General features: G+C 46.7%; 3 protein-coding genes across 20 annotated transcripts in view; all 3 read right to left on the minus strand.

Annotated features, from left to right (window-relative positions):
* Positions 1–7,192, minus strand: part of LOC114858601 (matrix remodeling-associated protein 8-like) — a 97,129-nt gene extending 89,937 nt beyond the window's left edge. Inside the window, exons 1-10 of one of the 2 annotated variants that reach the window (XR_008695063.1) lie at positions 7,037–7,192; positions 4,904–4,930; positions 4,481–4,816; positions 4,294–4,395; positions 3,744–4,205; positions 1,782–1,940; positions 1,562–1,592; positions 1,397–1,476; positions 1,253–1,306; positions 1,077–1,172 (exon numbers count right to left, since the gene is read on the minus strand). Coding sequence is in view for 1 of the 2 variants with exons in the window: in XM_029156024.3 (XP_029011857.1) it covers positions 1,147–1,172; positions 1,253–1,306; positions 1,397–1,476; positions 1,562–1,592; positions 1,782–1,940; positions 3,744–4,205; positions 4,294–4,395; positions 4,481–4,816; positions 4,904–4,930; positions 7,037–7,064 (1,305 nt within the window). In the remaining variant the exon portion in view is untranslated. Of the gene's footprint in view, positions 1–112; positions 1,173–1,252; positions 1,307–1,396; positions 1,477–1,561; positions 1,593–1,781; positions 1,941–3,743; positions 4,206–4,293; positions 4,396–4,480; positions 4,817–4,903; positions 4,931–7,036 lie in introns of those variants that run through there. The other variant, XM_029156024.3, reaches the window with a different exon arrangement.
* A 698-nt stretch (positions 7,193–7,890) lies between these two features.
* On the minus strand, positions 7,891–9,646 carry aurkaip1 (aurora kinase A interacting protein 1). The gene is made up of 4 exons (XM_029155676.3): positions 9,500–9,646; positions 9,144–9,256; positions 8,217–8,680; positions 7,891–8,108 (listed from the first exon to the last, which is right to left on the minus strand). Exons 2-4 carry the CDS (start codon positions 9,193–9,195, stop codon positions 7,992–7,994), a joined length of 633 nt encoding a protein of 210 aa, XP_029011509.1. The 5' UTR covers positions 9,196–9,256; positions 9,500–9,646; the 3' UTR covers positions 7,891–7,991.
* Positions 9,647–10,273: 627 nt separating this feature from the next.
* Positions 10,274–27,358, minus strand: part of rap1gapa (RAP1 GTPase activating protein a) — a 30,739-nt gene continuing 13,654 nt past the window's right edge. For 2 of the 17 annotated variants that reach the window (XM_029155670.3, XM_029155661.3), the window contains exons 3-26: positions 23,456–23,549; positions 20,606–20,641; positions 19,493–19,540; positions 19,125–19,163; positions 18,856–19,038; positions 18,386–18,489; positions 17,990–18,068; positions 17,845–17,898; positions 17,664–17,747; positions 16,908–17,008; positions 16,697–16,826; positions 16,219–16,374; positions 16,072–16,143; positions 15,889–15,975; positions 15,664–15,804; positions 14,821–14,952; positions 13,880–13,957; positions 12,936–13,045; positions 12,676–12,795; positions 12,458–12,593; positions 12,260–12,371; positions 12,102–12,181; positions 11,911–11,958; positions 10,274–11,734 (exon numbers count right to left, since the gene is read on the minus strand). In XM_029155670.3, coding sequence (XP_029011503.1) covers positions 11,950–11,958; positions 12,102–12,181; positions 12,260–12,371; positions 12,458–12,593; positions 12,676–12,795; positions 12,936–13,045; positions 13,880–13,957; positions 14,821–14,952; positions 15,664–15,804; positions 15,889–15,975; positions 16,072–16,143; positions 16,219–16,374; positions 16,697–16,826; positions 16,908–17,008; positions 17,664–17,747; positions 17,845–17,898; positions 17,990–18,068; positions 18,386–18,489; positions 18,856–19,038; positions 19,125–19,163; positions 19,493–19,540; positions 20,606–20,623 — 2,073 coding nt within the window. In that variant the 5' untranslated portion in view covers positions 20,624–20,641; positions 23,456–23,549 and the 3' untranslated portion in view covers positions 10,274–11,734; positions 11,911–11,949. Of the gene's footprint in view, positions 11,735–11,910; positions 11,959–12,101; positions 12,182–12,259; positions 12,372–12,457; positions 12,594–12,675; positions 12,796–12,935; positions 13,046–13,879; positions 13,958–14,820; positions 14,953–15,663; positions 15,805–15,888; positions 15,976–16,071; positions 16,144–16,218; positions 16,375–16,696; positions 16,827–16,907; positions 17,009–17,663; positions 17,748–17,844; positions 17,899–17,989; positions 18,069–18,385; positions 18,490–18,855; positions 19,039–19,124; positions 19,164–19,492; positions 19,541–20,605; positions 20,642–21,462; positions 21,894–23,455; positions 23,550–24,984; positions 25,285–27,358 lie in introns of those variants that run through there. The other 15 variants (XM_029155674.3, XM_029155673.2, XM_029155663.2 and 12 more) reach the window with 15 other exon arrangements.

The following is a 27,358-nucleotide window of genomic DNA, read 5'->3' on the forward strand; positions in this document are numbered from 1 at the left end:
TCCAAAAATTAAATAAACGCAAACAAAATCTGAAATCAAACAGTGTGCATTAAAAAATAAATAATCATCAAAAATAAAAACAATAACAATTAAACAAGCACAAAGGCACCGATTAATTTGTAGATGAATAAAGTTCTTTTAATAAACCATTGTCTTTTTAAATGATTAATGAGAGTAATAATTATTGTGACATAGCTGTGTTTTATTACTGTTAGCTGTGGCTCCTCCAGGTTGACAATAGTTAGTTTCTTCTATTAAACCATACAGTATGTGAGTATAAGAAAACAACAGTGATTTATAGGAATTCATAAATCTGTGGCCACTGCTGTTAACGAAGTCATTCTTTTATTAGCAGAGACCAACATTATATTGTGTGCAAATGAAGAAGAAACAGATAGTGGCAAAAAGTAAAGTAAAACAGGTGTTTGTGACTCAGTATTGTTGAGGCAGTAGACACACATTTTCCTACAGTAAAACCTAGAGGGAAACTTTCATATTAACCTGTAGAATTAACCAGCAGATACAGTGTTTTATAAACCAGTATAAATTGTACATGTTTGACACTGCACAGCCCATTAGTATTCAAAAACGTTTACATCTTACTGGGTTGATTGTCAATGAGCAGATTTAAGAGGTTTGCCATATATATAAAATGTTAGAGGGAAATACTTGGAGGAAAATGTAGGTATTATTTCCATCTTCAATTCAATCTTGTTGAAGGTCCCATCACAAATCAAAATACAGCAGAATCTGTGCAAAGTGGAAAATAGTCAAATATGAACAGTGAATATGAGCTGGCAGCTCTTTGAGCATGCACAGCAACACACACTTCAACAATCTGCATACATCCCAGTAACAAACATTTATTTTTAGAAAAGACGATTAAAATGCCCAATATTTAACATAAACGACTGAAAGGATGTAGATAAGAGTAAGGGGCAAATACTGTGTTTAAAAGCTGGTGAAAACAAAATATAAAACTATAATATTAATACTTCTAGTAAAAAAGCGTATGTTGGAGTTAGAGCGGAGCGTTCCTCTTGTCCCCTCCTGGATCAAACAACAAACAAACTCCTCCTCTCCTCTGTGTCCTGCTCCTCAGGCCTCTGCCCTGGACCTGCCAGCAGCATCTCATACATATCACATTCAGTTCCACAGCTTCCCATCGAAGTCTAATGCGGGACAGGGACAACTCACGTCATTAAAATGGTGACAGAAGTGGAGAAACTCTAACTATACAGAGTCAGCTTACCCTTGTTGCAGTCTTTGGTCAGATCTCTCTCCTTCAGTAGATTGTTTTTGTAGTCTGTGATAAGTAGCAGACACACGGCTTAAAACGGCAAAGTATTTTAATGATAGATTTATTTGCTGCAATTATGTGAATGAATCTTAATACCTGAGTTTAGTGGTTCTTGGTTACAGGCCCTTAACTCTGTGCAGTCTAATGACATCTCACCTCCACCAATCTCATTTGCTCTGTGCAAAAATGAACCGTGCATTTAATTTGAATTGATTAGATTTTTTTTTCAAAAAGGAGAATTATTATACAATAACATCTTACCGAAAAGATCCACGAGGCTCATACTCTAACACTGAAAAACAACAACACAATCTCAAATACGTTGTTCATTAAGTGTGTTTCAAAAAGTGACCACAACATGCCTGGAGCAAGGTAAGGACACACACACTCACACTCACACTCACACACACACACACACACACACACACACACACACGCACACACACACACATACACACAAACACACACACACACACACTACCTCTCTTTTTTCGGCGTCGTGTCAGCACAATGACAGCAACAACGATGAACGCCAGCAGTAACAGCGTTGCCAGGAAGTATCCCAGGTAATGCACAAAAAAACCTCGATGCTCTGGGAGGATGACGGTCACCACGCGAGGAGTCTCCACCTCATTGGTCCCTGAAGACGGAAGGTTAATGCAGTCAACCAGTTGTAAATATCTATATATGCTGAAAGACCTGAGTTAGTAACGCAGCATTAATAAACAAGAATCTATTCCAAGAGTCTGTTCTATATAAATAAATACTTTTATTCCTCTGAGGTCTTCTTGTTTTTCATGAAAGAATTGCGACAGAAGGAGTTAAATGTCAGCAGTAATGACTTCCAGACCTGATGTCATGCAGCTGTTATTTTTTTTCTCTAACCAGAAACGAGGGGAAGTGTAAGGAAAGAAAGACAAATTCTGTTTTGTGGTTTGTCCTCGTGTCTGGATTACTTTTCCATTTAGGACTTCTCAAGTCGTCTCACAAACACAGAAGTCTGGTCTCTGCCTGTGTGGAAAACCAATTTGTGACACCTTCAGCCGAGTTCACAAGTGTCTGGGAGGCCGGCCTAAGCTCTTCTTCACCCACAGAGCAGGCAACAAACACTCAATCTCAAAAAACAATCTTCCTTTTAGATGTTTCTCATTAATCCACTTATTACTAGCAACACCAAGCGTCATTGAGGCAAGGAAAACATAACGTTGGATTTGTGATGATGCCCTCATCAAGCAGCCAATCATAGAAACAACAAAACCTGCCGGGCTGGTAATTATCACCTGTCATCATTTCATGTGCCTAACATGCATGAGAGTGCACAAAAGACGTATCCAAGGACATTTCCTGGACAGCCGTCACAGCGACCGTCCCTGCGCGGCCCATCTCCTGACAGACTCAACAAGCGTGCGCGTTAATGGCTATTTCACGTACGCTGCACAGAGACAGAGGTTAACGTGCACGGCCTCTCCAGGGGGACACGCATCATTAGCAAGTCAATGAAGTGAAGGAAAGCATCTTTTTTTAAAGATAAAGATTTCTGTTGAATTGCCTGAAGCTCGTAAAAGATTTCCTTTATGTTGTCTTCAACCCTGTCATAAATAATTACAGCATTAAAATGAAGTGTGACATTTGTATTTGTTAATAATACTGGTGCTGGTGTTGAAAAACAGAGGCATTTGTAATCTAGCGGACAGGCTCAGCCATGCATGAAGGACAAACAGATTCCTAGCTGAGATTTAGTCACGAGGACGTGGCAGGAGGCCATTCATCCACAAAGGTGTTTTCAAAATATTCTTTATAGGGTTATTAAACTTCCCGTTCCTTTAAAGGTGAAGGAACTATAGTCTAACACATGCCTTCATCCACACACACATCTGGCCCAGATGTTGAACAGATGTAGGAGGCTTCCTTCGGGTGCCGGTAAACACGCTTCAGCTGGAGGCTGACACATCAGCAGAGAAACAGGAGGAGAGAAGAAACGCAGACCCCGAGATAACGCTGGAATACTGGGCGTATGGTGAAACTTGGTCAGATGGAGGAAAAACAGAAGATACGACCTTCCCCTCCCTAAATTAGCGGTCGTCGCCTACGCTTTGCTCAACACTATACTGTAGCTGTATATACAAATAAAGCTCCAGTTAATTTCCAGTGGTATATTCACAGTGGAAATATTTCGTTTTTTCTTTCAAACCCAAACCACTTCTACAGGCCATTCCTTCAACCTCCTCCTTTCTTCTTCAGCTCTAAGACAAAAACACAGGACTGGGGACGAATTGGCAAGAATGGGAACTGACTTAACCGACCAGCTATGCCTATAAATATAACAAAAACCCAGCAGTGATCCCACTCTAAGCAGACATACGGGAAATAACATTCACCGTTACTGGTGTCTGGAAAACCACTCTCTACTGGTGCCACGCTTGCTTTAACCTCAGTGTCTTACTCAGTTGTGGCTCCTCGTTCGGAATAATCCTGGTTGCTGTCGTCGGGGCGGGCGGAGGTGGCGGTCCCACAGTGAGTCTGAAGATCCGTCTCTCATGCAGACCGCAGTAGTGGTGGTGCAGGTGGCAGGAGTACAGGCCTCTGTCTGCGGGCTTCAGGTCAGAGATGCTCAGAGAGAAGTCTCCTAGTGTGAAAGCGTCCTCGGCCACCCTCATCTTGCTCTGGGCGAACAGCGGCCCGTAGTCGCGCCGCTCCCCGGAGGCGTACAGGTCCACCAGGCGATCGGCCCGATCGGGACGCACCCCGGGCGGCTGGAAGTCCCAGTGGGCCACCTGCTGCTGGTCCTCCTGGAGACCCTCTCGCCACAAGGGCCGCCTGCTCACACACGGCAACACCACCGTGCTGCCCAGCAGCACCACAAACACATCCTTCTCTCCATCCCAGGAGCGTTTCTCCTTCCGAGCTGGAAACGTGAGGGAGTGAGGTGCGTTATTATGTAATGTGTATAATGTATAATCACGACTCAAAAAAAACCAAACACCAGGCCTCACCGTTCCTTGTGACATTGAGCTGCATTTGAACAGACTGTTGAATCTGGCAGTAATGATGGTGCAGATTACAGGTATAAACTCCTTTGTCACTTGCGTCCACATCTGAGGAATAAACGTATTAAAGCAACACATTATCCATGAAAGGGTTTAACAATGATGTCGTTAGTGGAAAATGAAGAAGGCTCACTTTTGATGATGAGGGAGAAGTTGCCGTCATGGAAGGCGGAGCCCGGGATGGAAACGCGGCCCTTGTTAAAGCTGTTGTAGACCCTCTGGCGCGTTCCAGGGGACATGTCCAGCACTCGTTCACTCCGAGCACTCATAGGGTACTCGGGGCTGCTGCGGAACACGTCCCAGTGCACCACCCTCTGACGGTCCTTCAGGCTGTCCCGGATCCACACCATGCGCCGGCTGTGGCACGGCAGGACGGCCTCAGAGCCTGCAGGCAGGGTGAGGTTCTTGGCCTCCACCACCACGCCGGGACTGCTGCTGCTGCTGCCCTGACCCCATGCTAACACAGCAGCTACAGCAGGCACACGCATGCACAGATAAATAAAGAATCAAAGCCAAATCTTTATTAGCTGTGTAAAAGTGAATAAAAGTGTCTTACCCTCTGAGAGAAAGAGCAGAGTTAGAGCTGAAAGAGTCAGAAACAGCAGCGATTAGAGTTGGGCCCTTTATTTCATACTACCCACTGTTGCTGGATTACTACTACTAATAATAATAATAAAACACGAATAGCTGGAGCTAGCTACAGTTTTGACCTGGACTGACCCCTGGAGTGGAATAGCTGGAGCAGATGTAACTTGCCGTTGGTGTTTTCTTGCTCTTTCCTACAGATCCGTTTCTACTTCTCATGCACTTTTCGTCATCTGTTTACCAAAGGCCCAGCGGAGACGCATGCAGCCAAAACATACAGAGCCTCGATTCATCCCAGCGGCTGCTGGCCTGTTGCACGGCTGTGCTCCTGAGGGGATGAAGCTCCGGGTCTGAAGCCTCAGAACACGACCAAACACCTGGCTGCCGTTCAGCCAGAGGTGCAGTGACCTCAGAGAGGTGAAATTATCTTAATGCATGTGAGGATAAATCGAGTATAATAAAAACACTGGACTGGCAACATAGCTGAGCCTCTAGATTTGAGCAAAGGCACCAGACATGTGAGATAGCGTTCATTTAACCACATCCAAACAATATTTGAGCAGAGCCCTGCTACTGTGCTATTATGCAGTGACTTGAGCCCTGCACTATAAGCCATGAAGTATGCACCACTATGTAATAATACTTCAGGAAAATGACTCTAGCACACACACTGGCATCAGAGAGGAGAACTCATGCTGGAAAACTCTGGTGGCTTTTCTGCTGCGGGACATAAACTCTCCTGCAGAAGGTGAAACAAAGTGCCCCTGTAATTTTCTCTAATCTCTTCTATGGACGCGCATAAACTGGTGAATCACAGGCCCGCTTCAACACTAAAGACTTAACAATGTGCTACTGAATTACCAGACCTAATGACAGACATTTAGCAAATGCCCTAAAGAATCACTGCTGCGATTTCCAACCACAGAAGTCACACGAAGGGTCGTGTACACGAGTCAGGGATGAAGAATGAATAGATGCTGCAACTTTTCTGTGACTCATGGATGCTGTGTAACTGTGGGGTTTACTCACAGGTTGAGTATAAAACAAATATGTGCAGCTGCCGACTCAGCTAAACACACAAGGATCCATTCAGAGGTCTGTTGCCGGTGCGTACTCCCATGTACATTAGGTAACGGACCAGATTTATTCCAGAAGGTTTTGGCCTTGTTGGACTCAAACATCCCATTATCCCATTACATCCCATCATTTTCAGGCCTGAGTGAATCACTCGTTTTATTTTGTTTAAAACTGCACTTTTTAAAAAAAATCCCTTCCTTTGTTGCCGTTCATTAAGACAGAGTCCATCTTAAACATGGTTGACGTGGTAACCCCCCTCCTCCAGACTCAAAGCAGCCCACTCATGGCGAAACACTCATTACTGACACATATAATGACTGGCTGCTGGATTGTGCTGACTCCTCTCTTCAGACCACAGTTAACAAGAAACACATTGGGCCAAAGCCGTAAAAAACCCACATAAACACCACATATCAACAGGCTCATGCTAGTCAAACTCCCGCTGCCTCGCTATAGACTGCAATGCTGGGCAGCTTCACTCTCATGACTCTCAAAAGTTCAAAATACACAAAAGAAATACCAGAGAGTGAGAAATAGAGACAAAGTAGAGAAGGGATGGAGTTTGCCTTCAGACAGACAAAATGGATTTGAAAACACAGAATGAGGAGGACCAATAAATAAATGGACTGTACAAATAGAAGTAACTATGTAAACAAATAAACATTAAATAAACATTACAAAATGAGAATTCCGTACTTGAAGAAGCCCAAAACTAGATTCAAAAACGTCATCAGTACACAATAAGAAAGGAAACGAATGAATAGAAAATAAAGAGGGATTTTTACCAATTAACAATCACAGCTAAAACAAACCCAAAAATGATAACGAGCAATGTTTCCATCAACAAACGTTGCAAAACAATAATGAAAATCAGACTTAGGACTTATTAAGTCAGACGTATTCGCACTGAAGCTGAACTAACCTGAGCGTCAGAAGCTTTCGACTGTTGTTGCCGATGGGAACATTATTCTAACATGGATCCAATTATTCTACAAGTCGCTCACACGAAAGCTACCGAGCAACTTACCCGGCAGGAGAAGCGAACGGAGGCGCATCTTCTTCACAGCGCTGTCAGCCAGAGATAAAGTCTGTCAGAGGAGGCGTGAGCGTCAACTGATAAAACACAAAGGAGCTCCAAGTTCAAGTTCACCGAGCAGCGGCTCAGCTGGATTCTTTTGGATTCTTGTGGAGCGACTCGCTCCGCCTCCAGCGGCTGAAACCCAACACTGCTGCTGCATTCTTCACCAAAAGCAGGCGAGAATACAGCGATGGAGGTTGGTAACTAAACCCGAGTAAAGGTACGGACACAAAAGAGTATTTGTATGTTGAATTTTCAAGTAAAATAAACAGACAAATCTTTCTACAGTATATATATACACATATAAACATATATCTATGTAGAACTGAGTGTTCAACATCTGTTACCTACAGCGGAACAAAAGCAGCCGGTGAAGTGGAGCAGATTTTAACCAGGTGAGGAATGTACAGTAATAAAGGATGTTCAGGAGGAGCGATATGTCTTTTCTTCTGCTGCTGTCACACTTTACAACCAGAACAGCTCCCACTGAGCAGCACTAGAAACATGCAACTGCTTGTATAACTGAATATATTTGTTAACTTTTTAAAACACAGTAATGTCTCCACTGTGGGACAAATAAATGTTCATCTTACCTATTTTAAATTATTCACATTTGAATGATCAGACATTGGACTTATTTATTCCTCACTTCTGAATATCACGAGTGTGGTGACTGTGAGCTAAACGTTTCATTAGAATTTGCACAACACTGCCATCCACAGTTCAAATAACAAAGTCTAATCTGCCCTGTGCCCTATAATTCTATCAAATATATGACCAAAAGATAATTATAACACACCACGTTTGACTAGACAGAGAAAGGTGTTTATTAGATTATGTACATGTAATTATGTGGAGCCATCAAGTGTAAGGGATGTGACGTCAACGCCAATTACTCTGCTTCTCAGTCCTTTTTGTTTCCAAATTGGTTAATGAAAATCTTAGGTGTATTCCATCCCTCTGGGGCCTTCTTCAGTCCAGCTCGTTTCCAGATTCTCTTCAAATCTTCTTCAAATCGTCTCTGTGCATGACAAATATCCACTGTCAGTCAAGTCAATAAGATTATATTATAAACTACAAGTTCACATGATCGAGAAAATCAAGAGCTTCAAAAACAGGAACCTCTCACCTGCTTCCGCTTCCCCCGACTTCCCATCACTCTCCTTCTCAAGAATTTAGTCCGTTTTAGAAACTTCTTGTATTTATGTCGGTTCATCTTTCTTCGTCTGACCTTTACATCATTCTTACACTGTAAAGGTGTTGCTGAACCCCTGTCATCCTCCAAAATGGGGACAGAGACTGGTGGTAGCACCTTCTCTTCCAACAGCTCTACATCCTCCCGCGGCTGAGCTGTCTCCAGCAGGGGAGGGAGGGAGTAACGTAGGGAAAGCCAGCTCTCCAGAGGACTTACTGACAGTTTGCGTGGCACAAGCGCCTCTTCCAATTCAGCCTCAAGCTGGACCCATCGTGGAGGAGATGTATTGTCTGCTGCTGTTGAGTAGTTTCTCAGTTTCGGATTTGGCAAAGAGCAGCAAACAGGACGAAATGGTTGTACACACACGTGTAGAAGTTCTCCATGGGACTGAAGTGCACCTAGTAACGACATATGACACTGAATATCTACACAGAAAATAAAACATTAATACATACATTGCCAACATTTTGAAGTACAACTTGCTGAAACTAGGTTTAATAACATTTTAATTTAATTCAAAACTTCTTTTTTTCTTCATGACACAAAATTAACAAGGAGCCAACATTTCAGAGACTTTGGTTCATCGAGACATGAGAGCATCATAGAACTCTTGTTTCACCAAATCCCAGAAGGGTCTACTGGACTGAGATCTGGTGATGAGAGCTTGTCATGAGAACTAAATAAGAGTTTTTTCAGCTTTGTGACACAGCATGTTATCATGCAAGAAGTGTGCATCAGAAGATGGGAACACTGGTCATGAAGGATCAGGATCAGTGCAATTGCTAATAAAGTAAAGAACATATGTACCTAATTAAATGGCTCATGAGTGTACACACATAGTATCGACAATTTCACACTTACAAGATGCTCTTCGTAAAAGCGTAATATGAGGGACAACCCTTGAAGTGAACATCCTCAGCGATCATCCACTTAAGATCATTAGGATTGGGTTTGACTGGTTACTGGTCCTGTAGCTGAATGTACAAAAACAGAACAAAATTATCGTAAACAGACTTTACTCCTGTCAGCATGTATTGCTTTAGCCTCTTAACGTTAACGCTTCTAGCTGTTGCTAAGTTAGCTAGCTCCGACTTCGAGCCATATAACTCTTTTTAAATTGCGGTAGTATGACTTAAAATTAAGGGTAATATAGCTTCTGCTAATTATTGTGTTACAACACAAATACAAAGGGTTTACGTAATTTAAAAACAACTTACATATGGATACTTTGACCGACGTTTCAGTCTTCAATGTGACTTCAGAAGCTTTCTTCCGGTACGTGTGACACACAAGGTTTGTGCACTTCCTGTTTCTTAAAACAGACAAAGGTTCCGGATGGTCTGAATGGTGAATAGTAATTAATAACAATGTTGTTGCAGTTTGCTTTGTTAATACTTATCCTTTTCTTCAACCATCATAGTTCTGAAAACAAACAATTTAGGTTACACATATATTTGATTCATTTATCTTTATTAACCGTGAACCTGCAATAAGATATAGTATAGTTGATCAAGTCTTCAGTCTGTCCACTGGATGGCGCTAACAACTTAGTAGCGTACATTAACTGTTGACCATATAACCATTTTCCTTGTATTTGTTTTATTGGCTTGGTTCATTTTGATCTCTTTTTTAAAATGTTAAAATATTGACGTGTATTAATAACATCTAACAGTAACGAGAATTATTATATTTTCCACAATCATATTACCATTGATGTGTATGAATACATTTTCAGAGTCTGTTGTATTTTCCCTTGATTCGTTTCCGTTTGCAGTGTGCATTTCTTTCCTCCATGTTTCACAGTTTTTTTTAGATTACACCAGTTTTTTTTTGTTTCGAAGCAACAAATCATTTATTCATGGGGGTTTTCGGTTTCAGCTTTCATTAAGAAGACTGGAAATAGAACAGTTGCAGTTTGTGGGTATTTCACAGCAGAGATCTCTCAGCCGTGTGAGCAAAAAAGGAGCAAAAGATTTGTACAATAGACTCTAAAGCGTTCATTGAATTTATTTACAATAGAAACAACAACAACAACAGAAACATTCATTGCATTGTAAATCCCGCTGCCTAATAACTATATGCTTCATTATTTACATATACACCATCAAGTTGTGATGATAAGGCAACTGAAATGATCAGCAGGATTCACTGTGAGAGATTTTAAAATTATTTTATTTTACAAAACTCCCAATCTCTCTTAATAACATTTAAATGCAATGGTCCAAGAAAAAAACGTGAAAATAAATTGTCAACTTGGCAGTCATTGTGAAGTGTTTGTTATTTTAAATCATTGGCTTATATATTATACACTATTTACTCCAGCTAAATATTTATTTACAAAATCAGTAGTTGTATTTGTAGTTATATTTCTCCTGGCAATATAAATATTCACTGTTTTATTATAGTTGCATTGCAAAGTTACTGGACTGAAAGAGAGCTGAATGATGAAACAGATAAAGATTTACAGATGATAACATCATAATTTACCAGAAAACAACACGTATAGTACAAGCATATGTCAGTTTGCTGAATGTAGTCTCTGTAGAAATGCAGCCTAACAAATGTCCCCTTAAAATGCCACATCAACAGGATTCAACTAAATAAATAAAAACATATTAGCGAGACAAAAAGCAACTCAGAACAGGATGCAGACGTTGGCTGTCAGACCAGCAGTTAAATCAGCCATTGATCGACATATGCATTCATCATCAGACAGTAGTGTCTACATTACGCTGCCATTTCAAAAAAATTAATGCGCTTAAAAAAGGATGTTGAATATAAGACTTTAAATTATTATCTAATACTGTCGGCCCATTGTTGGCTCCAGAACATGAAGGTTGAAAAGGTGGTGGAAGAAGGTAAAAATTAAATCTGATGGTCAAAGATATAGCATGTGTATGCATATATACATATATACTGTGCATAACTATCTTTGCTCAACCTGTTATCTCCATGAGCTTGGGGATATTTTGTTAGAAAATATTCACCTACAGTATGATGCAGAATATTTGTGTGTTTACGTTAATGTGTGACATTTACTGAGCCTTTGTGGATTTGCTGCTGTTCCTTTCAAACTGTCCACACGAAGGACCTAATGGCACTATCTTCACCGCGTGCAGCCGGCACATTTCTAACGTGAGACCCTCTCGACAAAATAAAGCATTTGTGGGTGAAGTGTACGCTGCTAAAAGAAAGGTAAGAATCAAACCGCTACGGTAGGCAACACATGTGTGAAAAGGCAAAAGAAGAGTGGAAGGAAACACTGTACAAAAAGCGCATCCTCTCATGACCCACAGGTTTCTGCAAGTCTGCGCCCCGGCCTTCAGTGAGCAGCGGACCGGCCAGGCCCCACCTGCTCTTCATCGTCTTCCTCATCTTCCTCCGTCTCAACCCTGGTCACGGGAAACACTGCGCTTGTCTCATCTCCCAGAAGGACTTAACTTGTGGGAATGCTTTGGGGGAAAACACAAAGTCAAAAACCAAGACGATTTGCTAATTGTTATGATTAAAAAGTATAGTAATATAGTAAGTACATAGTAAATAATTTTCTGTGTTAGCTTCATTTGCTTTAGTACTAATGTATTTACAGTACTTCTGGTCCATAAAAACCTATTGGGAGGAGTCTAACCTGTTGATGAAGATCCAACACACAACCAGGTGGGTGAAGCTAACAGTTCTGCACACAGAGATGCACAAGCAGTGAATATCAGCAACAGCGCAGTACTGAGTAATCCAGACCAGTCGAGTAAAGCAATAAAAGCAGATTGATGCACAACAGCTGGTGACTCAATAAGATACACGCTGACTTCCGCGACTCACTGATGAGGACTGATGATTGTGTGGCTTTTCCAGCTTGATACGAACATCTGTTCCCCTTCCTCGTTCCGGTTTTCCAGGCCCTGAAGGACATGTTAACTTAGTATCGCACAGGCTCTGCACAAGGCTGCTGACAAGCCCCCGCACTCCCCGTCCCTCACCTGGGGAACTACCCCGACTGGTGTTACTGGTGCTGCTGATGCTGTCCTCCATCCAGGGGCTGTAGGTGAAGGAGTCGCGCTTGTGCGGCGTCCCAGCAGACGACAGGCTCTCCTGCAGCGAAGAGGCCGCACAACATACTCGCCTTTAAGACCGGAAGCATTTCCCCGTCCGCGGAGGGACGCGAGCGACCCACTCACCAGGCCCGTGTCGTAGTCCTCCGTGGCCTCGGTCTCGTTCTCCTCCACCACGCTGGCGAAGCTGCTGGCGTTGGAGGAGGAGCGGGAGAGGTCGTGGCCCTCGGGGATGGACGGCGCCCTGCAACCGAAATAAGAGCTACAGCCTGGATTAGTCCCTCCCCAGCGCAGCGCAGTCTGGCTGTGTGTTGCGTGCGGAGCATTCATGGCGTCGCACACACCTGTTCTTAGTGGTTGTGAGCGCCTCGGGAGAGCTCTGGTTGGATGAGTTGTCAGATTTGGGGTCTTGAGAGACGTGACCGCTGTCAGGGGTCTTCTGTGTATTTGGGGAGTTCTCTCTGCTGCGTCATCACAGATATTAATGCAGACGAATCAGTTCGGAAACCAAATAGTGCAGCCAATTTATAGTGTTTAATTGGGGTTTAATTATAGCAAATGTCATAGAGAGAAAATGCAAGTGGTTTTGGCTCCAGGCGCTCACCTCTTCTCCTGGACTTCTTGAATGTTTTCAATCCCAATGGCACTGCTTCGTCTGGAGCTGAAGGGACCGGACTTTTTCCTGGTTGGACTTTTCCCTGGGATGATCAAGGACTGGCAAAGAGAGGAAAGACTGTTAGTGTCTCTAGTAAAGTACCAAAACCTTGAACTTAGAAATAGTAGTATTTCAAATTGTGACCTAACCATTATTATTTTGTATTATGTTGATCGGTCTAAAAAATAAATGTCAGAGGGAAATATCAGACTGAGGAGAATCACTGATCCATTTGCATTTTAAGTATGAGAGTAGAATTTGCACTTGGTGACTTAATGTCAAGACCCGTCGCGTCTCTTCCTGCCAGAGCTGAGTGCCGGCAGGAAGAGATGAAAGATGGACTTAAAGGCTCCAGGGTCGACCGCTAAAGCTTCTTTTTCAGCCACTGCTTTGTTCATTCAATCTCCATTTAAAGCCTTCAGAATAAGAACTTAGAAAGTCTTTTATTCAATGTGGCTTCAAAGAGCAAGGAGGTTTTTCAAATTAGTCTGTGAAGCACAATATTGGGTAATTAAAATTCATGAAGTTTAATCAAATAGTGAATGAGGCATGCTGAAGTTAAAAGTCATAGAAAGGATCACAGAGTGTAAACACACTGTGTTAACACTGGACCGGTACAAAACAGATTTTTCCTATTAATTAGATTGTCTTTTATTGTTTTATTGCATATCTGCGTGGGGATTCGGCCTCCGGCCTTGGGAGACGCCCCTGAAGGCTGAGGGGCCGAATCTCCACACTCTGTAACACCCAGTGCATCGCATGCTGAATACACAGTGGGGTGTTCAGACGTAAAGACAAGGTTGTGGGCTGTGACGCTGTTACGGCCATGCAGGCAAAAAAAAGCACAGGGGAGATGAGAGAGAGAAGGTAGAGAGTGAGAATTAGACATGAACCTCTTCTACTGTTCCTATTCCTATGGCACTGCCTCGACGTCCATATTTACTGGGGCTTTTGCCTGGAACAAGCAATGACTGAGCCACGCATGAAGCAGGGAGAGAGACGGAAAGACAGACAGAGAGACGGAGAGAGAGGTAGAGAGAGCCATGACAGGAGGGGGGAAGAGAAATCATGAGATATAGATATATATATACAAATATATACATGAGACACGTTCAGTAAGTCATGTTGTTCAAGCAAAATCCAAAGCACGCATCAGCTGGAGAACACAAGAAGAAACATTTTGGCTCCATGGATGAAACACAGGCGGCTGAATGGGAGAGAGAAACGATGAGCCATGTGCCTGTGAGAGAGATAAACACGGCAGGTTTCATATTAATGCTGGGTTGAGGTTAAGAAAGCTTTAGTTATTCATTAATGCAAATATAAAAAATAAGGGTTAGTTATAGTTGTCAATGATTGTGAATGTCCTGAAGTGTTTAATGCCTAACACAAAAAACAGCACACGAATGTATCACCACAAAAAATAATCTCTATTAAAAATTTGTTTGACACACACACACACACACACACACACACACACACACACACACACACACACACACACACACACACACACACACACACACACACACACACACACACGTGAGCAAACCTGCAGATGCACGATGCATGTGTGTTTGAAATAACAAAGTAAGTGAAGCAGCTTTAACCCAGGGGACGACTCCAGCCGTGTTTTCCATCAGGGTTCATATTAAGGTAGCTCCATCTTACAGTGACACACAATGTGAGAGGAAAGTCTGAGACGGGGCCTCGATGCTGCACTCAGCCGCCTCTCTGGGACATTAGTGCAGCAGGCAAGTGAGGGAAGAGGGGGCACGACCTCTAGGAGAGCTGCGGGGCGAGCGAGGCCCGCCTCACTCCAGTCTGTACTTACTATCCCTGGGAATTTGGGGCTCTCTGCAGGGTTGTGGTTAAAGCTGCCACTCAGGCTAGTGGAGACCGTGTGCGGCTTCTTGAAAGCATGACCCATGGCGTCCATAGACTGGCTCCTGCTGCGGATGACTCGCTACAGGGAGAAACGAGGAGGAGGACATTACATTCAGACGGTGCCGACCCCTGTGAACCCTCAGCATCGCTGTGCAGCGCTACGGGCCCGGAGGAGGCCCGTCCCTGACCTTTGACCTCTGCGGAGCGCCGCGCGCTGGCCTGACGCTGACGCTGCCAGACAGGGAAGCAACACAGAGCTCTAAGCTTTACTGCCCAGAGGGGTAATCAGATGAGTCACCGTGCTTAGAGAGGGAGGCGAGGGAGGAGCGAGTCCAGTTTAGAGCCAGGACGCGTTTAAAGCCCAGCGCGCCTCTTTGCAGACGAGGAAAAGAGTGGAGACGAGAGAGCGTCTGAGGGTGGAGCGCAACTATTCAGGCCCCTTTCGTGGAAAACATGAATAAGTGATTAGTTCGAGGACGCAGCACAGGGGCATGCAGAGGACAGAGCAGCACAGGACACTGACAGGAAGCGCGAGGAAGAAGCTGGAAGCAGGAGAACAGAGCGGTCCTGGAAGGAAGATCTGACAGCTGCTATCAACATTCATGCTCAATGCTGCTTTTATAATAATGATAGAAACAAACAGTCACTCAGCTCAGCATAAGACTCGACACAGAGGGAAACGGCTCTGTCCAGTGGAGCATCTGCCCACCAGCTCCTCCAAACAGCGCTGTTTCCTCCTGTCCCCGAGTCCCAAAGTGAAATCCCCTCAGGGAGCAGCCTCTGAAGTTACCTTGAAGGACTCGAAGAAGCCCCCTCCGCCCGCGCTCCCGTTCTCCAGCTTGTCCTCCTCGCCCCCGATGCCCATCATGGCCTGGCTGTTCGCGTGGAGCTCCTCGTACAGCGTCTCCAACAAGGCCGACCGCGTCCGCTCCTTGCGCACACGCGTACCATGAGTCAGACGGGAAACAGCGTCTGTGTAATTGTGCACTCGGACGCCCAGGAAGAAACGACTCACCTCTAATTTGGCAAATTTCTCAGCTTTATAACAAGCGTACTCTGCGTTGATGAGCTTGGTGAAGAGGAAGTCGTGGAAATCCGGACCCTGTGAAGAGAAAGACGAACAAAAGTGGCAAATTAAAACATGACCCACAATGAGACATCTCACTGGTCGGACGATGCAGCGTGTTCCTCCTCTTACTTTTTTAAAGACAGCAGGGTTTGGGAGGGCCGGGCCGAAGAACGGTACATCATCCCGGGCCGTCACTGACACCTGGGAATGAACAGCGGCGTGAAGTTCAATAGGCGTTTACCACAGGAGGCAAAGTAAAGGAGAGACGGAGGCCACCTTGTAAAGGACGTTGTCAGAGCAGGGGTCCATCACCTGGACCACGACGTAGGCGTGGAGGAAGTTGGAGGCGATCATGTCTGGCACGAAGGGAGTGTTTTCCTCCTGGAACACGATGGCCACGATGTCATTCCCTATGTGCCTCTTCCTCTGCAACTGCAAACGCCACAGACATAATGGAAATCATTGCTCCTTCACCACCAACGACGACAACATGCGATGGAGACTGATTTTCCAGCATCACGACAGACTATAAATCACGTGAAAAGTATGATTTGCTTGCTGCGCCCCTGGAGAACGTGTGAATCTCCTCGCACCACCAGGGGGCGCCGTTTCCCCCCTGAAACTTGGCAGTTCTCTTATCTCAGTCTTACAAAGATGATGCCTCGTGTGCTTGTGGTCATTTACAGATCATTTGCAGATATTTGCTGCTGTCTGGCCGTGTGACTGCTCGCCGTGGATGCTGAGGGCTGTGTACCTGCTGCGTGTCCCCTTCTGTGTAAGGCAGCTTGGTGGACACATGGAACATGACCTCCTTGTTGCGGTAGTTGCAGTAGACGGATTCTGTGCCGGTTTGCCCGTGGGTCACGTCTAACCCTCCACGGAAACTGCGCGCACACACACACACGAGCTCTGACTCTATATCACCTGTTAGTGGACATTTAGAGCTGACAAGCTTTACCGCTTACCCTTTAAAGTTGTGCAACTCAATCTTCTCGCCGAGGAACTCCAGGAACTCTACAAAGGCAGGGCTCTCTTCACTGTTGCCAAACAGCTCCTCCTCTGAAGTCTGTGTTCAGTCACAAATCATAAACATCAAGGCTTTGAGGAGGATTGAAAATGACTTCTGCAGCCGCAAGTACAAAACCCTGCGAGTGGCTTTCACATTACAATGGAGAACCCCCCCCCAAAAAATGCTGCCGCAAACACAGAGAAGCACAATGAAGAGCATCCCCAGGTGCTCAGAGCCGCGCGCTAGCGAAGGTATAAGTAGGATTTTACATAAGGCGTGCGCTGCAGCAGATAATTCAAATCCAGAAGCGAAAGCAGGACGGTGACACGAATCCGCTGCGCGTTGGAGGCTCTTATTCGAGCGCCGCTCTGCATTTGAGCCGACGGAGACGGCTTCACTCAGCTCCAGCGGTGGATGTGACAGATGCTTTGGAGATAGGCCCACGCTGTAATGATGCGCTGTAATTTAGAGCTGATTATCTATTGTCAGGAAAGTGAGGAGGGATGAAAGGGAACGGAGCAGGAGACGCTTCGGCTGCTTGTTGAGCGTTTGTGTTTGGTTTTCTCTACGATAGCTGCCTTCTCCGTCGTTAGGACTCAAGGAAAGTCGTTGAGTAACTTGCACTAACTTAAAAATTGCAGTGTATTGCACACAATCTCTGCACCTCTGAGGCATTAATATGATGCATCTGCAGCCACTCCTTACAGCTCACCTGTCCAAAGCTCTGATAGACGACCCCGAACTTAAAGTTGTTGCTTATTACGTGTTCGTCAAAGGTGACAATAAGCCTTGAAGCCTGTAAAAAACAATGTTTTCCTTTTTAATTTAAAAATGTGACCTTCATACATTAATCCAGGCCGCAAATTGTCCATAGAAGCCAGAGCAGATCTCACCTTTGGATAAAGGACGGGGAAAAAACGATCCACGTTGACTTCTTCGCAGACGAGCTTCAAGTAAACAAAAGGATAATAATGTTAGATGTGCTCCCAGTAGACGAACGATAGCCTGAAATGTCATATGTAGGAGAGCTCCGCCCACCTTGGACATCTGCACCACGTTGGGGAACTCAGTCAGACAGGAAATGGGGATCACATCATGGTGGGTTTTCAGTTTGCTCCTGGTGACGACATAAAACAGCTCATGTGAACGCGGTGTAATAATGAGACGTCACGTTGATCTGAGGCGACGAGACGGAAGGAGAGGACGCGGTACTGTCCGTCCTCAGGTTTCCCACCCTCCTCTCTAGCATCTCCCTCCATCTCCACCCACCCACTGGCCTAAGTCTTCCATCTGGCACTTGTTGACACTTTCTCCGGCTTTACGACTTTCATGATAAGGCTGTGTTTGTCCGGTCAATACTGGGCATTTCAGGAACAAAACCATAACTGGTCTTTTTTTATAGTAGACTTGACACTTTGCATGTGTTATCGTTACCTGAGCATTAGACGAAGATGCTCCTGGTCCCCAATCACATCGTACTTTATAGAGAACACCAGATGTCCGAGGGCACCGTCCACCGAGTAGTAGTTAAAGTGTTCCTGAGGATACGACGCAGGGACATCGATGATAAACAAACGCGCTTCCGTTCCATTCGCTGCTGTGCTTCTGCTGCAGGCAGATCTGATTCGTTCACGTCGCGTGCGCGCATGGGAACAGGTGGCGCGGCCTGATGCTGCCTCATTAGCTGCGGCGTCTGCGGGGTCTGCCCACTGCTCGCTCGCTTCGTTACAATGAGGGAACGTGATTGTGAGATCGCCTTTGAGCGTAATGACATCGATCCCACAAGGAAGGAGGCAATATAATAAAGACACTCGTGTGAATGCCTTAAAACAGGCTGTATAACTGCTAATAAGCATAATTACTATGTTATAACACAACCAGCAGAGCCCTTGTCACCCACTGACCTTCCCCAGGAAGTGCTTCCGGTACAGTGTGGCTGTGGTGTTGCATTCCAGCTTGGTGCGGGTGCCGGGAGACAGCGGCTGCAGCTGCTCCACGTCGCCCAGCTCATGGTTGGTGCCCTCGATCCAGTAGCCCCCGAACTGAGGCAGGAGGATGAGGGGGAAGGGGCTTTTCCTGCCCAGCACCTGCCAACGCAAGGCAACGAGAGGCTGAGGCTGAGGCACGAAGGACTGGGAGCGGAAGGAGACGAACGGCTCTCATCCTGCTTTACCTCGTGGACGCTCGGGTACGGAATGTAGTCCTCCTCAGTCTGAAAGCGAATAAGAGCTTTGTTTCCTCATCAGAGAACAAAAATAACCACGGAGCACAGCTCTCTAATCCCAAAGGATGCGATTTCAGAGTAATTGCATAATTGTTATGTAATAAAAGTCAGTTTAGCAAATAAATAAGTTACCAACTGTCAATGTACCTTCAAGAATTGCCATTATTTAACAATCTGGTCTATATTCATCCTATATTACACAGTCTGAGATCAGATTATATGATTTTAAAGTTATGAGTATTTTCGTGATGAGAGCGTTTCTGTAGATGACAGACACTGGAGCAGAGTGAGACAGAGTGGAGCAGACGCAGTTCTACCTTGAGTGGGGGAGGAAAGCTGCATCTCTGCTCATCCATCCTGCTGCCCTGCAAGTGCAGAGGGTGAGATAAGAAACCCGGGGAGAAGGAACCGGAGGGCGCCGCGATAGCCAGCGGCAAGGCACACACGCACACGCACACACACACATACACACACACACACACACACGCACACACACACACACGGACACACACGCACACACACACACACGCACACGCACGCACACGCACGCACACACGGACACACACGCACACACACACGCACACACACACACACACACACACACACGCACATACACACACGCGCGCACACACACACACGGACACACACACACACACAAACACGCACCGACACACACATGCACACACACACACACACGCACACACACACACACACAGAAACACACACACACACACACACACACACACACACACACACACACACACACACACACACACAGTTTTTTCCAAGCGATGCGGTGCGGCAGTGAGCAAAGCGGAGTCACAGAGGGAAGGCTGGAGTGACACATAGACGGATGCACACACACACACATAGAGAGTGCAGAGGAAGAGACACTAAAAAGGTCCGGTTGGAGGCTGCGGGGTCAAAAAACGCTGAGCTACAAAAAAGAGGTGTGTATATATTTATGTGCAAACTACAGCAGGTGCAGCGACACTAGGTCAGGGCTGGCTGTTTGCCAGGAATACAGGAAGTCGCATGTGATATCTGAGCACGCTGCAGCATCAGAGGGATGGGATGCATCCCATAATGGCGTACTCAGACCACTGTAAAACATACCTAATAACAGTAAGAATCATGTAATGTTACTGTTCTCCATCACAGATGCGCTGATTGCATTCAGTGTTTTGATCAACTTGGCAAAGACCGGGATCATATGTTCAAAACAAACATCCTCCCAAAGCTTTTAGGAACCAGGAGACGGTTTATTGCGTCGAGATAATAAGCTTACGCTGCCGTGTTAACGGCAAAACGCCGTGACGACACAGGGGGATTAGCACCGAGGACCGCAGGAGGAGGAGGAGGCCGGAGTCAGGCAGAGGAGCGCGCAGAGGTTAGTGCAGCGTCAAGAGCAGAGTCGGGAGGCGTCTTACCTGCATCCTTTCAATCATTTCAAATAAATCTGGCGTCTGGGGGAGGAGAGTGAGATGAGACGTCAAGTGAGGTCAAGTCTGATTACTCTTCAACTCAGCCCGGAGCTATTTCACACACAACTCACGTTTAGCTTCGGTTTTTTACCGCAAAATGCTCACAAGTAATAACAGTAACAACTGCGGAATCATCTAATTGATGATGATTCTCTAATATGAAACCAAACATTAAAAACGCACAGAAACAGATCAGACTAATATTTCTTTTAATCAGTCTTTGAATTCATCCCACGTTTTACCTGACCCAAGTACGACAGGCTGGGTCTTAAAGCACACACTTCTTCAGCCGCCGTGTTGCTCGCACATAAAACCCGCACGCATCAGCTGATGCGCAGCTCCTACTACGCCGAGCGTCGCGCGAGCGCCGGAGCGAGGACTCGAGCGGCGGGTCTGACGTGTGTTTGTGTGCAGAGCGAACGTGTCGTAGCTTTGTTCTCCACCAAACGTCCTAAAGTCCTCCACCATGTGCAAACAACAGCTCGCTACAAGCCCTGAAAGTAAACAGCCTCCGCTCTGACAACATTAACCGGACATTAGAACGAGAGGCGCTCCGGTGCTGGGCTGCGTGTTATCTTTGGACTCAGGGGACTCTCACTTGCCGTGAGACAGAACATCCAGGTCCCAAACCCACGTGTGTTTCTTCACAAAATACCCCACGGTTAATAAACAGCCGGCGTCACCTCTCAGGTGTTACATTCGCGTCTCCTACTGCAGTTTTTACTGTTTTTACTGGCAGCTGCCCAGGCGTTTGCTGCCGTTTTTCTTCTCTGGGAGGTTTTTTTCCAGGCGAAGCTACTCACGCGACTCGGTCTCCTCCAGCGCACCTTCGTCACCTCTGGAGCGCAGAGCCGCTCGTCGGGGCTTTCAGCCATTCCGAACTCTCCCCCAACTGGCTTCTAAAGACGTTTTGATGTGTCTGACTCTAATCTCTCTCTCTCTCTCTCTCTCTGACTCCCGTGCGTTCGTCAAGCGGCGGAGCGCCGACTGTGTCCCCGCTCTGACGTCCGAGGCGACGCCGCATCCCCGCTCGCTGCCACCGTGACTGGGAGAGTGGGTGTCAGATCAAACAAAGTTGAGGACCAGATCCACAGGCTCTGCCAGTGTGCACTCCAAACACGCAGGATTACCAGCAGGCGCGAGCAAGACGAGTTATTCCACGAAATCTACAGAAGTGATCCGTCGACTGGAAATAGAGGTGTTTGTCATCCTCTCTCTCTCTCTCTCTCTCTCTCTCTCTCTCCCAGACGTCTTTATCACTACCCCTGTCTTTAACATAGGCTCACAGGTGCAGGAGCCGGATGTGGAGGTCAGCTCCTCCTCCTTTTCAGCAGGTTGACTGAAAGTGAGCGATATATCAGCCACCTCCGCTGACATGTCATTATAGCAGAAAAACAATCAGCGTGGAGGGGGGGGGGGTGCAGGTGTTCGCGGAACTAATAGGCTCGTCATCGTGACAGGAGGCAAATTAAATGCGCGAGGCCTCCTCAGTCCTCCAGAGTCAACAGCTGCAACGCGGTGCCTCGCGACGGAGCCCGTTAAAAAATCCTTACGCCCTTTACTGTTCTACGCACGGATCGTGCGCCCTGATCGGAGCAACCCCGCGTTAACGGCTATTACAGCGGCGCCGGGGCCGCGTGTTTGAATTGGGCCGTGATGGTGGAGCTGCGCGGGGTTAATTGCAGATTGACCCGGTTTTTACGGCGCTCCGATTAAAGCGATGCGCTGCGTCGAGTCCCGCCGCACTAAGCCTGCGTTTGGCTGCGGCTCGTTGGTCCCTCACCAACCTCCATGTCATCACGATCAATATAGTATATTGAATAAAATAGGCTCAGATATTAATTAATGTGAGTCCTTTATAGAAAAGCAACTACGTATAAATCTTTACTGTGAACTTAGCTGAAGTAAAGCTGCAGATAAGAGTTTGAGGAATCCTGCTCCGTGTCTGACTAATCGTGAGCAGTAGGTCTGAGGCGCCTACAGATGGTGTGCGGATCAGGAGACACTGCTAAACAACCCAGTCTCCGAACCCGCCTCTAATCCCCTTTCTCTTTCTCGCTCTGCTCTCAGATCAAGTCACGCTGCGAGACGTCGACGCGTTCTCACGAAACGCGTCGACGTCACATCGTATCCGCTCGCAATCAGCGCGGAGCTTTTCAACAGGCCGCCGGCGGATGCGCGGGGCCGGATGGAGCCGATAGGTGCAATCTAGTCTTTTCTCCCAGAACAATTATGAAAAGAGCTCAACGAAACGAGGGAGGCGTGATGAGCTCGCGGTGAAGAGGGAATCAGAAAACGCGTCGCAGCTGAGATGCACCTGTTGAAAACGAACCAGGAATCAGCACATTTTCACTCACGGACCTTCTGCAGAGGTTGTTGATTCACTCTAAGTCCAAAGCTGTCTGTTTATTAATAAAAGCGGACAGATAATAATTGCTACTCACAGAACAATCATTAAACGTCACTGTCTTTTCATTTACAAGCGGCAGCCGATCAGACGGGCCGCGTTCTCTTCGCTCTGGCGGAGTCACATTTATTTGGCTTCAACCGAGAAACGGACGAGGTCCTGCTAAAAATACCATTCTATTAATGGAGCTTCTCTAATTGCACGAGTTACACAACGGCAGACGAATAAAAAAAGCCAAAATGGAGTTAGTTCAGGACAGTCTGGGTTCGACACCGTCATCTTACACACAGAACAAGGAGCAGGACAGAAGCAGGCGTGAACTAGATGAACGGTGCCACCAATGAAACAAAGATCCCAGGGGTCAAAGCGTGACCTCAGCGCCCTCTTACCCTGTGGAACGGGGAGGTGGTGCTGGGGAGTGTGGGCTGGAACAGCTGGGGCTCTAGTGTGGCAGATATCCGGGGGTCACTCCCATCTTGTTTCCTACAATTGGACAGATGTGAGAGAGCGCCGAGTCAGCGAAAGGTCACTGGGTGTGAGACGTAAAGGTGAAGCCTCAGGTCTGCAGCGCCAGGCGGCGTCGGACGCGCCGGATTTCTCAGGTTTCACCTCAATTTGCAAATTTAATCAAGAAGAAAGAAACGTTTCGGACACAGAAATCAAGAGACAACAAACATAAACAAGATATTGATGAATCAATTGAAGTTGTTACATTTCCTTTTCTCTGTAGAAATCAGTTCTAAAAAAGCAAACCTGGTGCCAGATGCTTCCTCAGCGTAATAGTCATTCATTTTAATAGACTGAAATCAAACACTAAGAAACTGAGCGAACACAAGATTTCATTCTCCTAAAGCTAAATGAATTCACTTCCAATCGACATTCAATCACAGAGCCTCATTTCCAGCAGCCTTCAGAAACACTGCGGGGAGAGACACAACATTCACATTTATTCAAATGGAAGTTCTCCCCCGTCTGACGCAGGAGTTTAATATTTACTAATGCAAAGCAGCAATGCTCCTGCGTCCTTTAAAACACGATGGCTTCATCCCCACGGGGTCACGGATCAATAATCCTGATGAATATGCTCCACTGACACTGAGCGCCGGACCGTTTGACTAATACAGTCCGTTCAGTCAAACGCACAAAGTGATGGATCAGTATTAGTGGACTTATAATGATCATCAAGCAGCGATATCACAAAGTGAAATGTGCACTCAGCTCTTGAATTAAACAGCTGCTCAACGAGCTCAGTGATGGAGATGGAAATCTGGTCTCGCATTCGGCTGCGAGACCGAATGTAGGTGAAGAGGAAAGAGCCCATGAATCATTTAAACGCAGCGTCTGCCTGCGATTACACAACCAGCGGATCCTCAATGAACGAAAGCCGCCGCAGCGCGAGGCCGAAAGTGGAACACGTGTGGATAAAAGCCGTTTCTCGGGAGGATCGGGAAGCATGAATGAGGCGAGGCAGGGCCCACGGGAGGCCACGCGCCGCGGGGCATCAGCTGCTCCGAGCTCTCAATTAGAACTCGCTGCATAATAAACGGATGTGCAACAAACACGCGCACGTGCTTATTTCTGCGGGAGGCGGCACTTTTTAAACAGCTGCTCCAAAAATAGATGCGATGCTTCAGGGACATTCGTGCCCGCGTGTGTTTATCTCTACTCCGCCGATAAAACAACAGCCAATGTCCGCGTCCATCTATCACAGGAAACCCACGCCTCCCCGTCTCAGCACCAGACACCTGCCCCGCGTGGCTCCACCACATTAGCTCTCGCCCAGATCAGCTTGCGAGCGCTAAGCCACGGCTTCATCCCGGCGCCACAACAAATTACATAACGCCGCGCACCGCACGCGTCGGCGATAGGCGTGAACGAGCGTCGTCTGCACCGGACGCCCTGCGGGGAACAAACTTACTCACGGCGGCAGCTCCCCGGGAAGTCCGAGCTCTGACCGGCGCTCGGAGGATGACTCACTGTCTGCACTCGTCCTCGAGTCGGGCGCCTCGCTCGCTCCCTCCCCTTCGTTCTCTCTGCTCTGTCACTCGTGCTTTCTGCGTCTCACTCCATTTACTCTTCTCTCTGTCCGGGTTCAGGCCGCCTCCCGTCAGGCGTTCACCTGCTCCGCTTCTTCAGCCTATCACACAGTCCCAGTGAGCATCCTCTCCACTGACTGATCCTCCTCCCTCCCTCTCTCTCTCTCTCTCTCTCTCTCTCTCACTCACTCACTCACTCACTCACTCTCCTCCCAATCAGTGTCTCACACACTCTCACGCTCTTTAGTCACTTCCTCCATTTCCACCCTCTTTTGTCTGCTCTCCTGCTCCCTCTCTCTCTATCTCTCCCACACACACATACACACACTAACACACACTCACACACGTTGCATTAACCCCACCATCGGCAGCCTCAGCCCCCGTGTAGCAGGAGACCCCATTGTGCTCATTGTGTAGGAAGATAAAGCAGGGAAAGGTTTTTAATTACTGCATTAAGTCTCATTCCCCAGACTGAACATGTGCTTGTCTTCCACTAAACTACCATCGCTAGCTCACAGCAGACCTGTGGCTAAATCCTGCTAAACCATACTCTAATGCGACGACAGCATCAACTCACCTTTCATTTCTTAGACAGACACCTGCAGTGTGTGTGTGTGTGTGTGTGTGTGTGTGTGTGTGTGTGTGTGTGTGTGTGTGTGTGTGTGTGTGTGTGTGTGTGTGTGTGTGTGTGTCCATAAGTGTCAGACACAGGAGATCAGAAGGGGATTACAGCACAGTCCTTACACCGTGCACCATTAAAAGCGTTGTATTGTGATAAACAACACACATAATGTTCTCGCGGTGCAAAGTCTTATATAACCGTCCAGAACTTCATGTCCAGATTAGCAGGACACTGCTGAGGTTCCTTGTGACACTGGGCCAATAATCCCACTTTTCCAGCTAAATCCCTCACGATCGCCTGCTGATGAATCGAATGTTTTCGGAGGAGCTCAGTGGGGGGTCTGTGCTAGAAATGAAGAAGCGTGGGCTCCCGTCGATGGGACCTATGGACATAAACACATTATAGGACGAGCGTGGAGAGATTTCGATAAAATGTCCCGCTTGAAATCAAATTAGCGCAGAGTGGTGTCTTCATTACAGCTGCTTACTCTCACGTCAGAGCCACGTGCCGTGCACATCCTACAAATCAGTCAGTTCGTATGCCGACAGAATAATAGGTAGCAGCGCACGGCGAAAAAAAATCCCAAAGCACACAGAGCTTTAGCCTGCGTGGAATAATAAAGGTGATTTTAAATTGATAGCATCCTTCCTGTCCCCCTGTCCTCTGACAAATCCCCCCTGACCGGCGCTGCTGACAAGGATTCCCTTCCCATTAGCCCGGTGAACCGGCCCGTGGTCGCTCCCCTGACGCCTCATCCTCCGAGGCGGCTGCTGACCTGACATTCTCTCCATCCCACTCACTTTCAGCTGTCTCTCAACCAAGAACTTTCCGGTGCCAGTGGTGTTACAGCCGAGACATAAGCATCGTTTCTGAATCAGACTGATCCAATTAGCGGTAATCCCAAAGAGGAAGTTATTCAAAATAAGAAAAAAACGTCAGAAATACAATAACAATGTATGAAATGTGCGCAGAACCTCCGCACACACATACGATTCTGTTCTATTCAAAATGCAAAGCGGCTGCTGATCTGAGATATGAGTCATGTTTAATCACTGAGTGCTTCCCACTGGTTGGAATGTAATTAGTGGTGGTTGACCTCGGGGTCAGAGCTGAACTGCAACCAGAACCAAAGCATGAGTGTCAGCTGCTAAATTCAGGATCAGTCGCACGCCTGTGAATTCATTGTTCTCAGAAGCATAATGATGATCCATGAACCGCCGCCACCAAAACCTGTTCCATACATAAAGCCGCGTTTCCGGCTCGTCCGGTTTTTCAGGCCCGTGCGTATTTGTTTGGCCGGCGCTCGGCGCTGGAGATTTGAAAACCAGCCGCCAGTCACTCCTAAACAAAGTGGCTGTTTAATCAAGCCCGCGGGTGGTTTGCAAGGCAAAGCAGGGGCCCTGACTGGCTCCCAGCGCCGGAGGAAACCTTCCGCCCCCGTCACCATTTCACCTGAACCCCCTCCGCGGCCGTGATTGCGCCAGTTCCACAATCACGAGGCACTGTTTGAAATGCTTTGTTTTGAGCTGGGTAATTGGGGGACGGCAGGGGGTCCCTTAAAGCAGATGCGACAGGTGAGCGCGTGGGGGGGGGGGGGGGGGTGACCTCGTTTTCTCCCGCCTACTAATCACATC

The sequence above is a fragment of the Betta splendens genome, chromosome 7 (assembly GCF_900634795.4).
Source record: "Betta splendens chromosome 7, fBetSpl5.4, whole genome shotgun sequence".
NCBI lineage: Eukaryota > Metazoa > Chordata > Actinopteri > Anabantiformes > Osphronemidae > Betta > Betta splendens.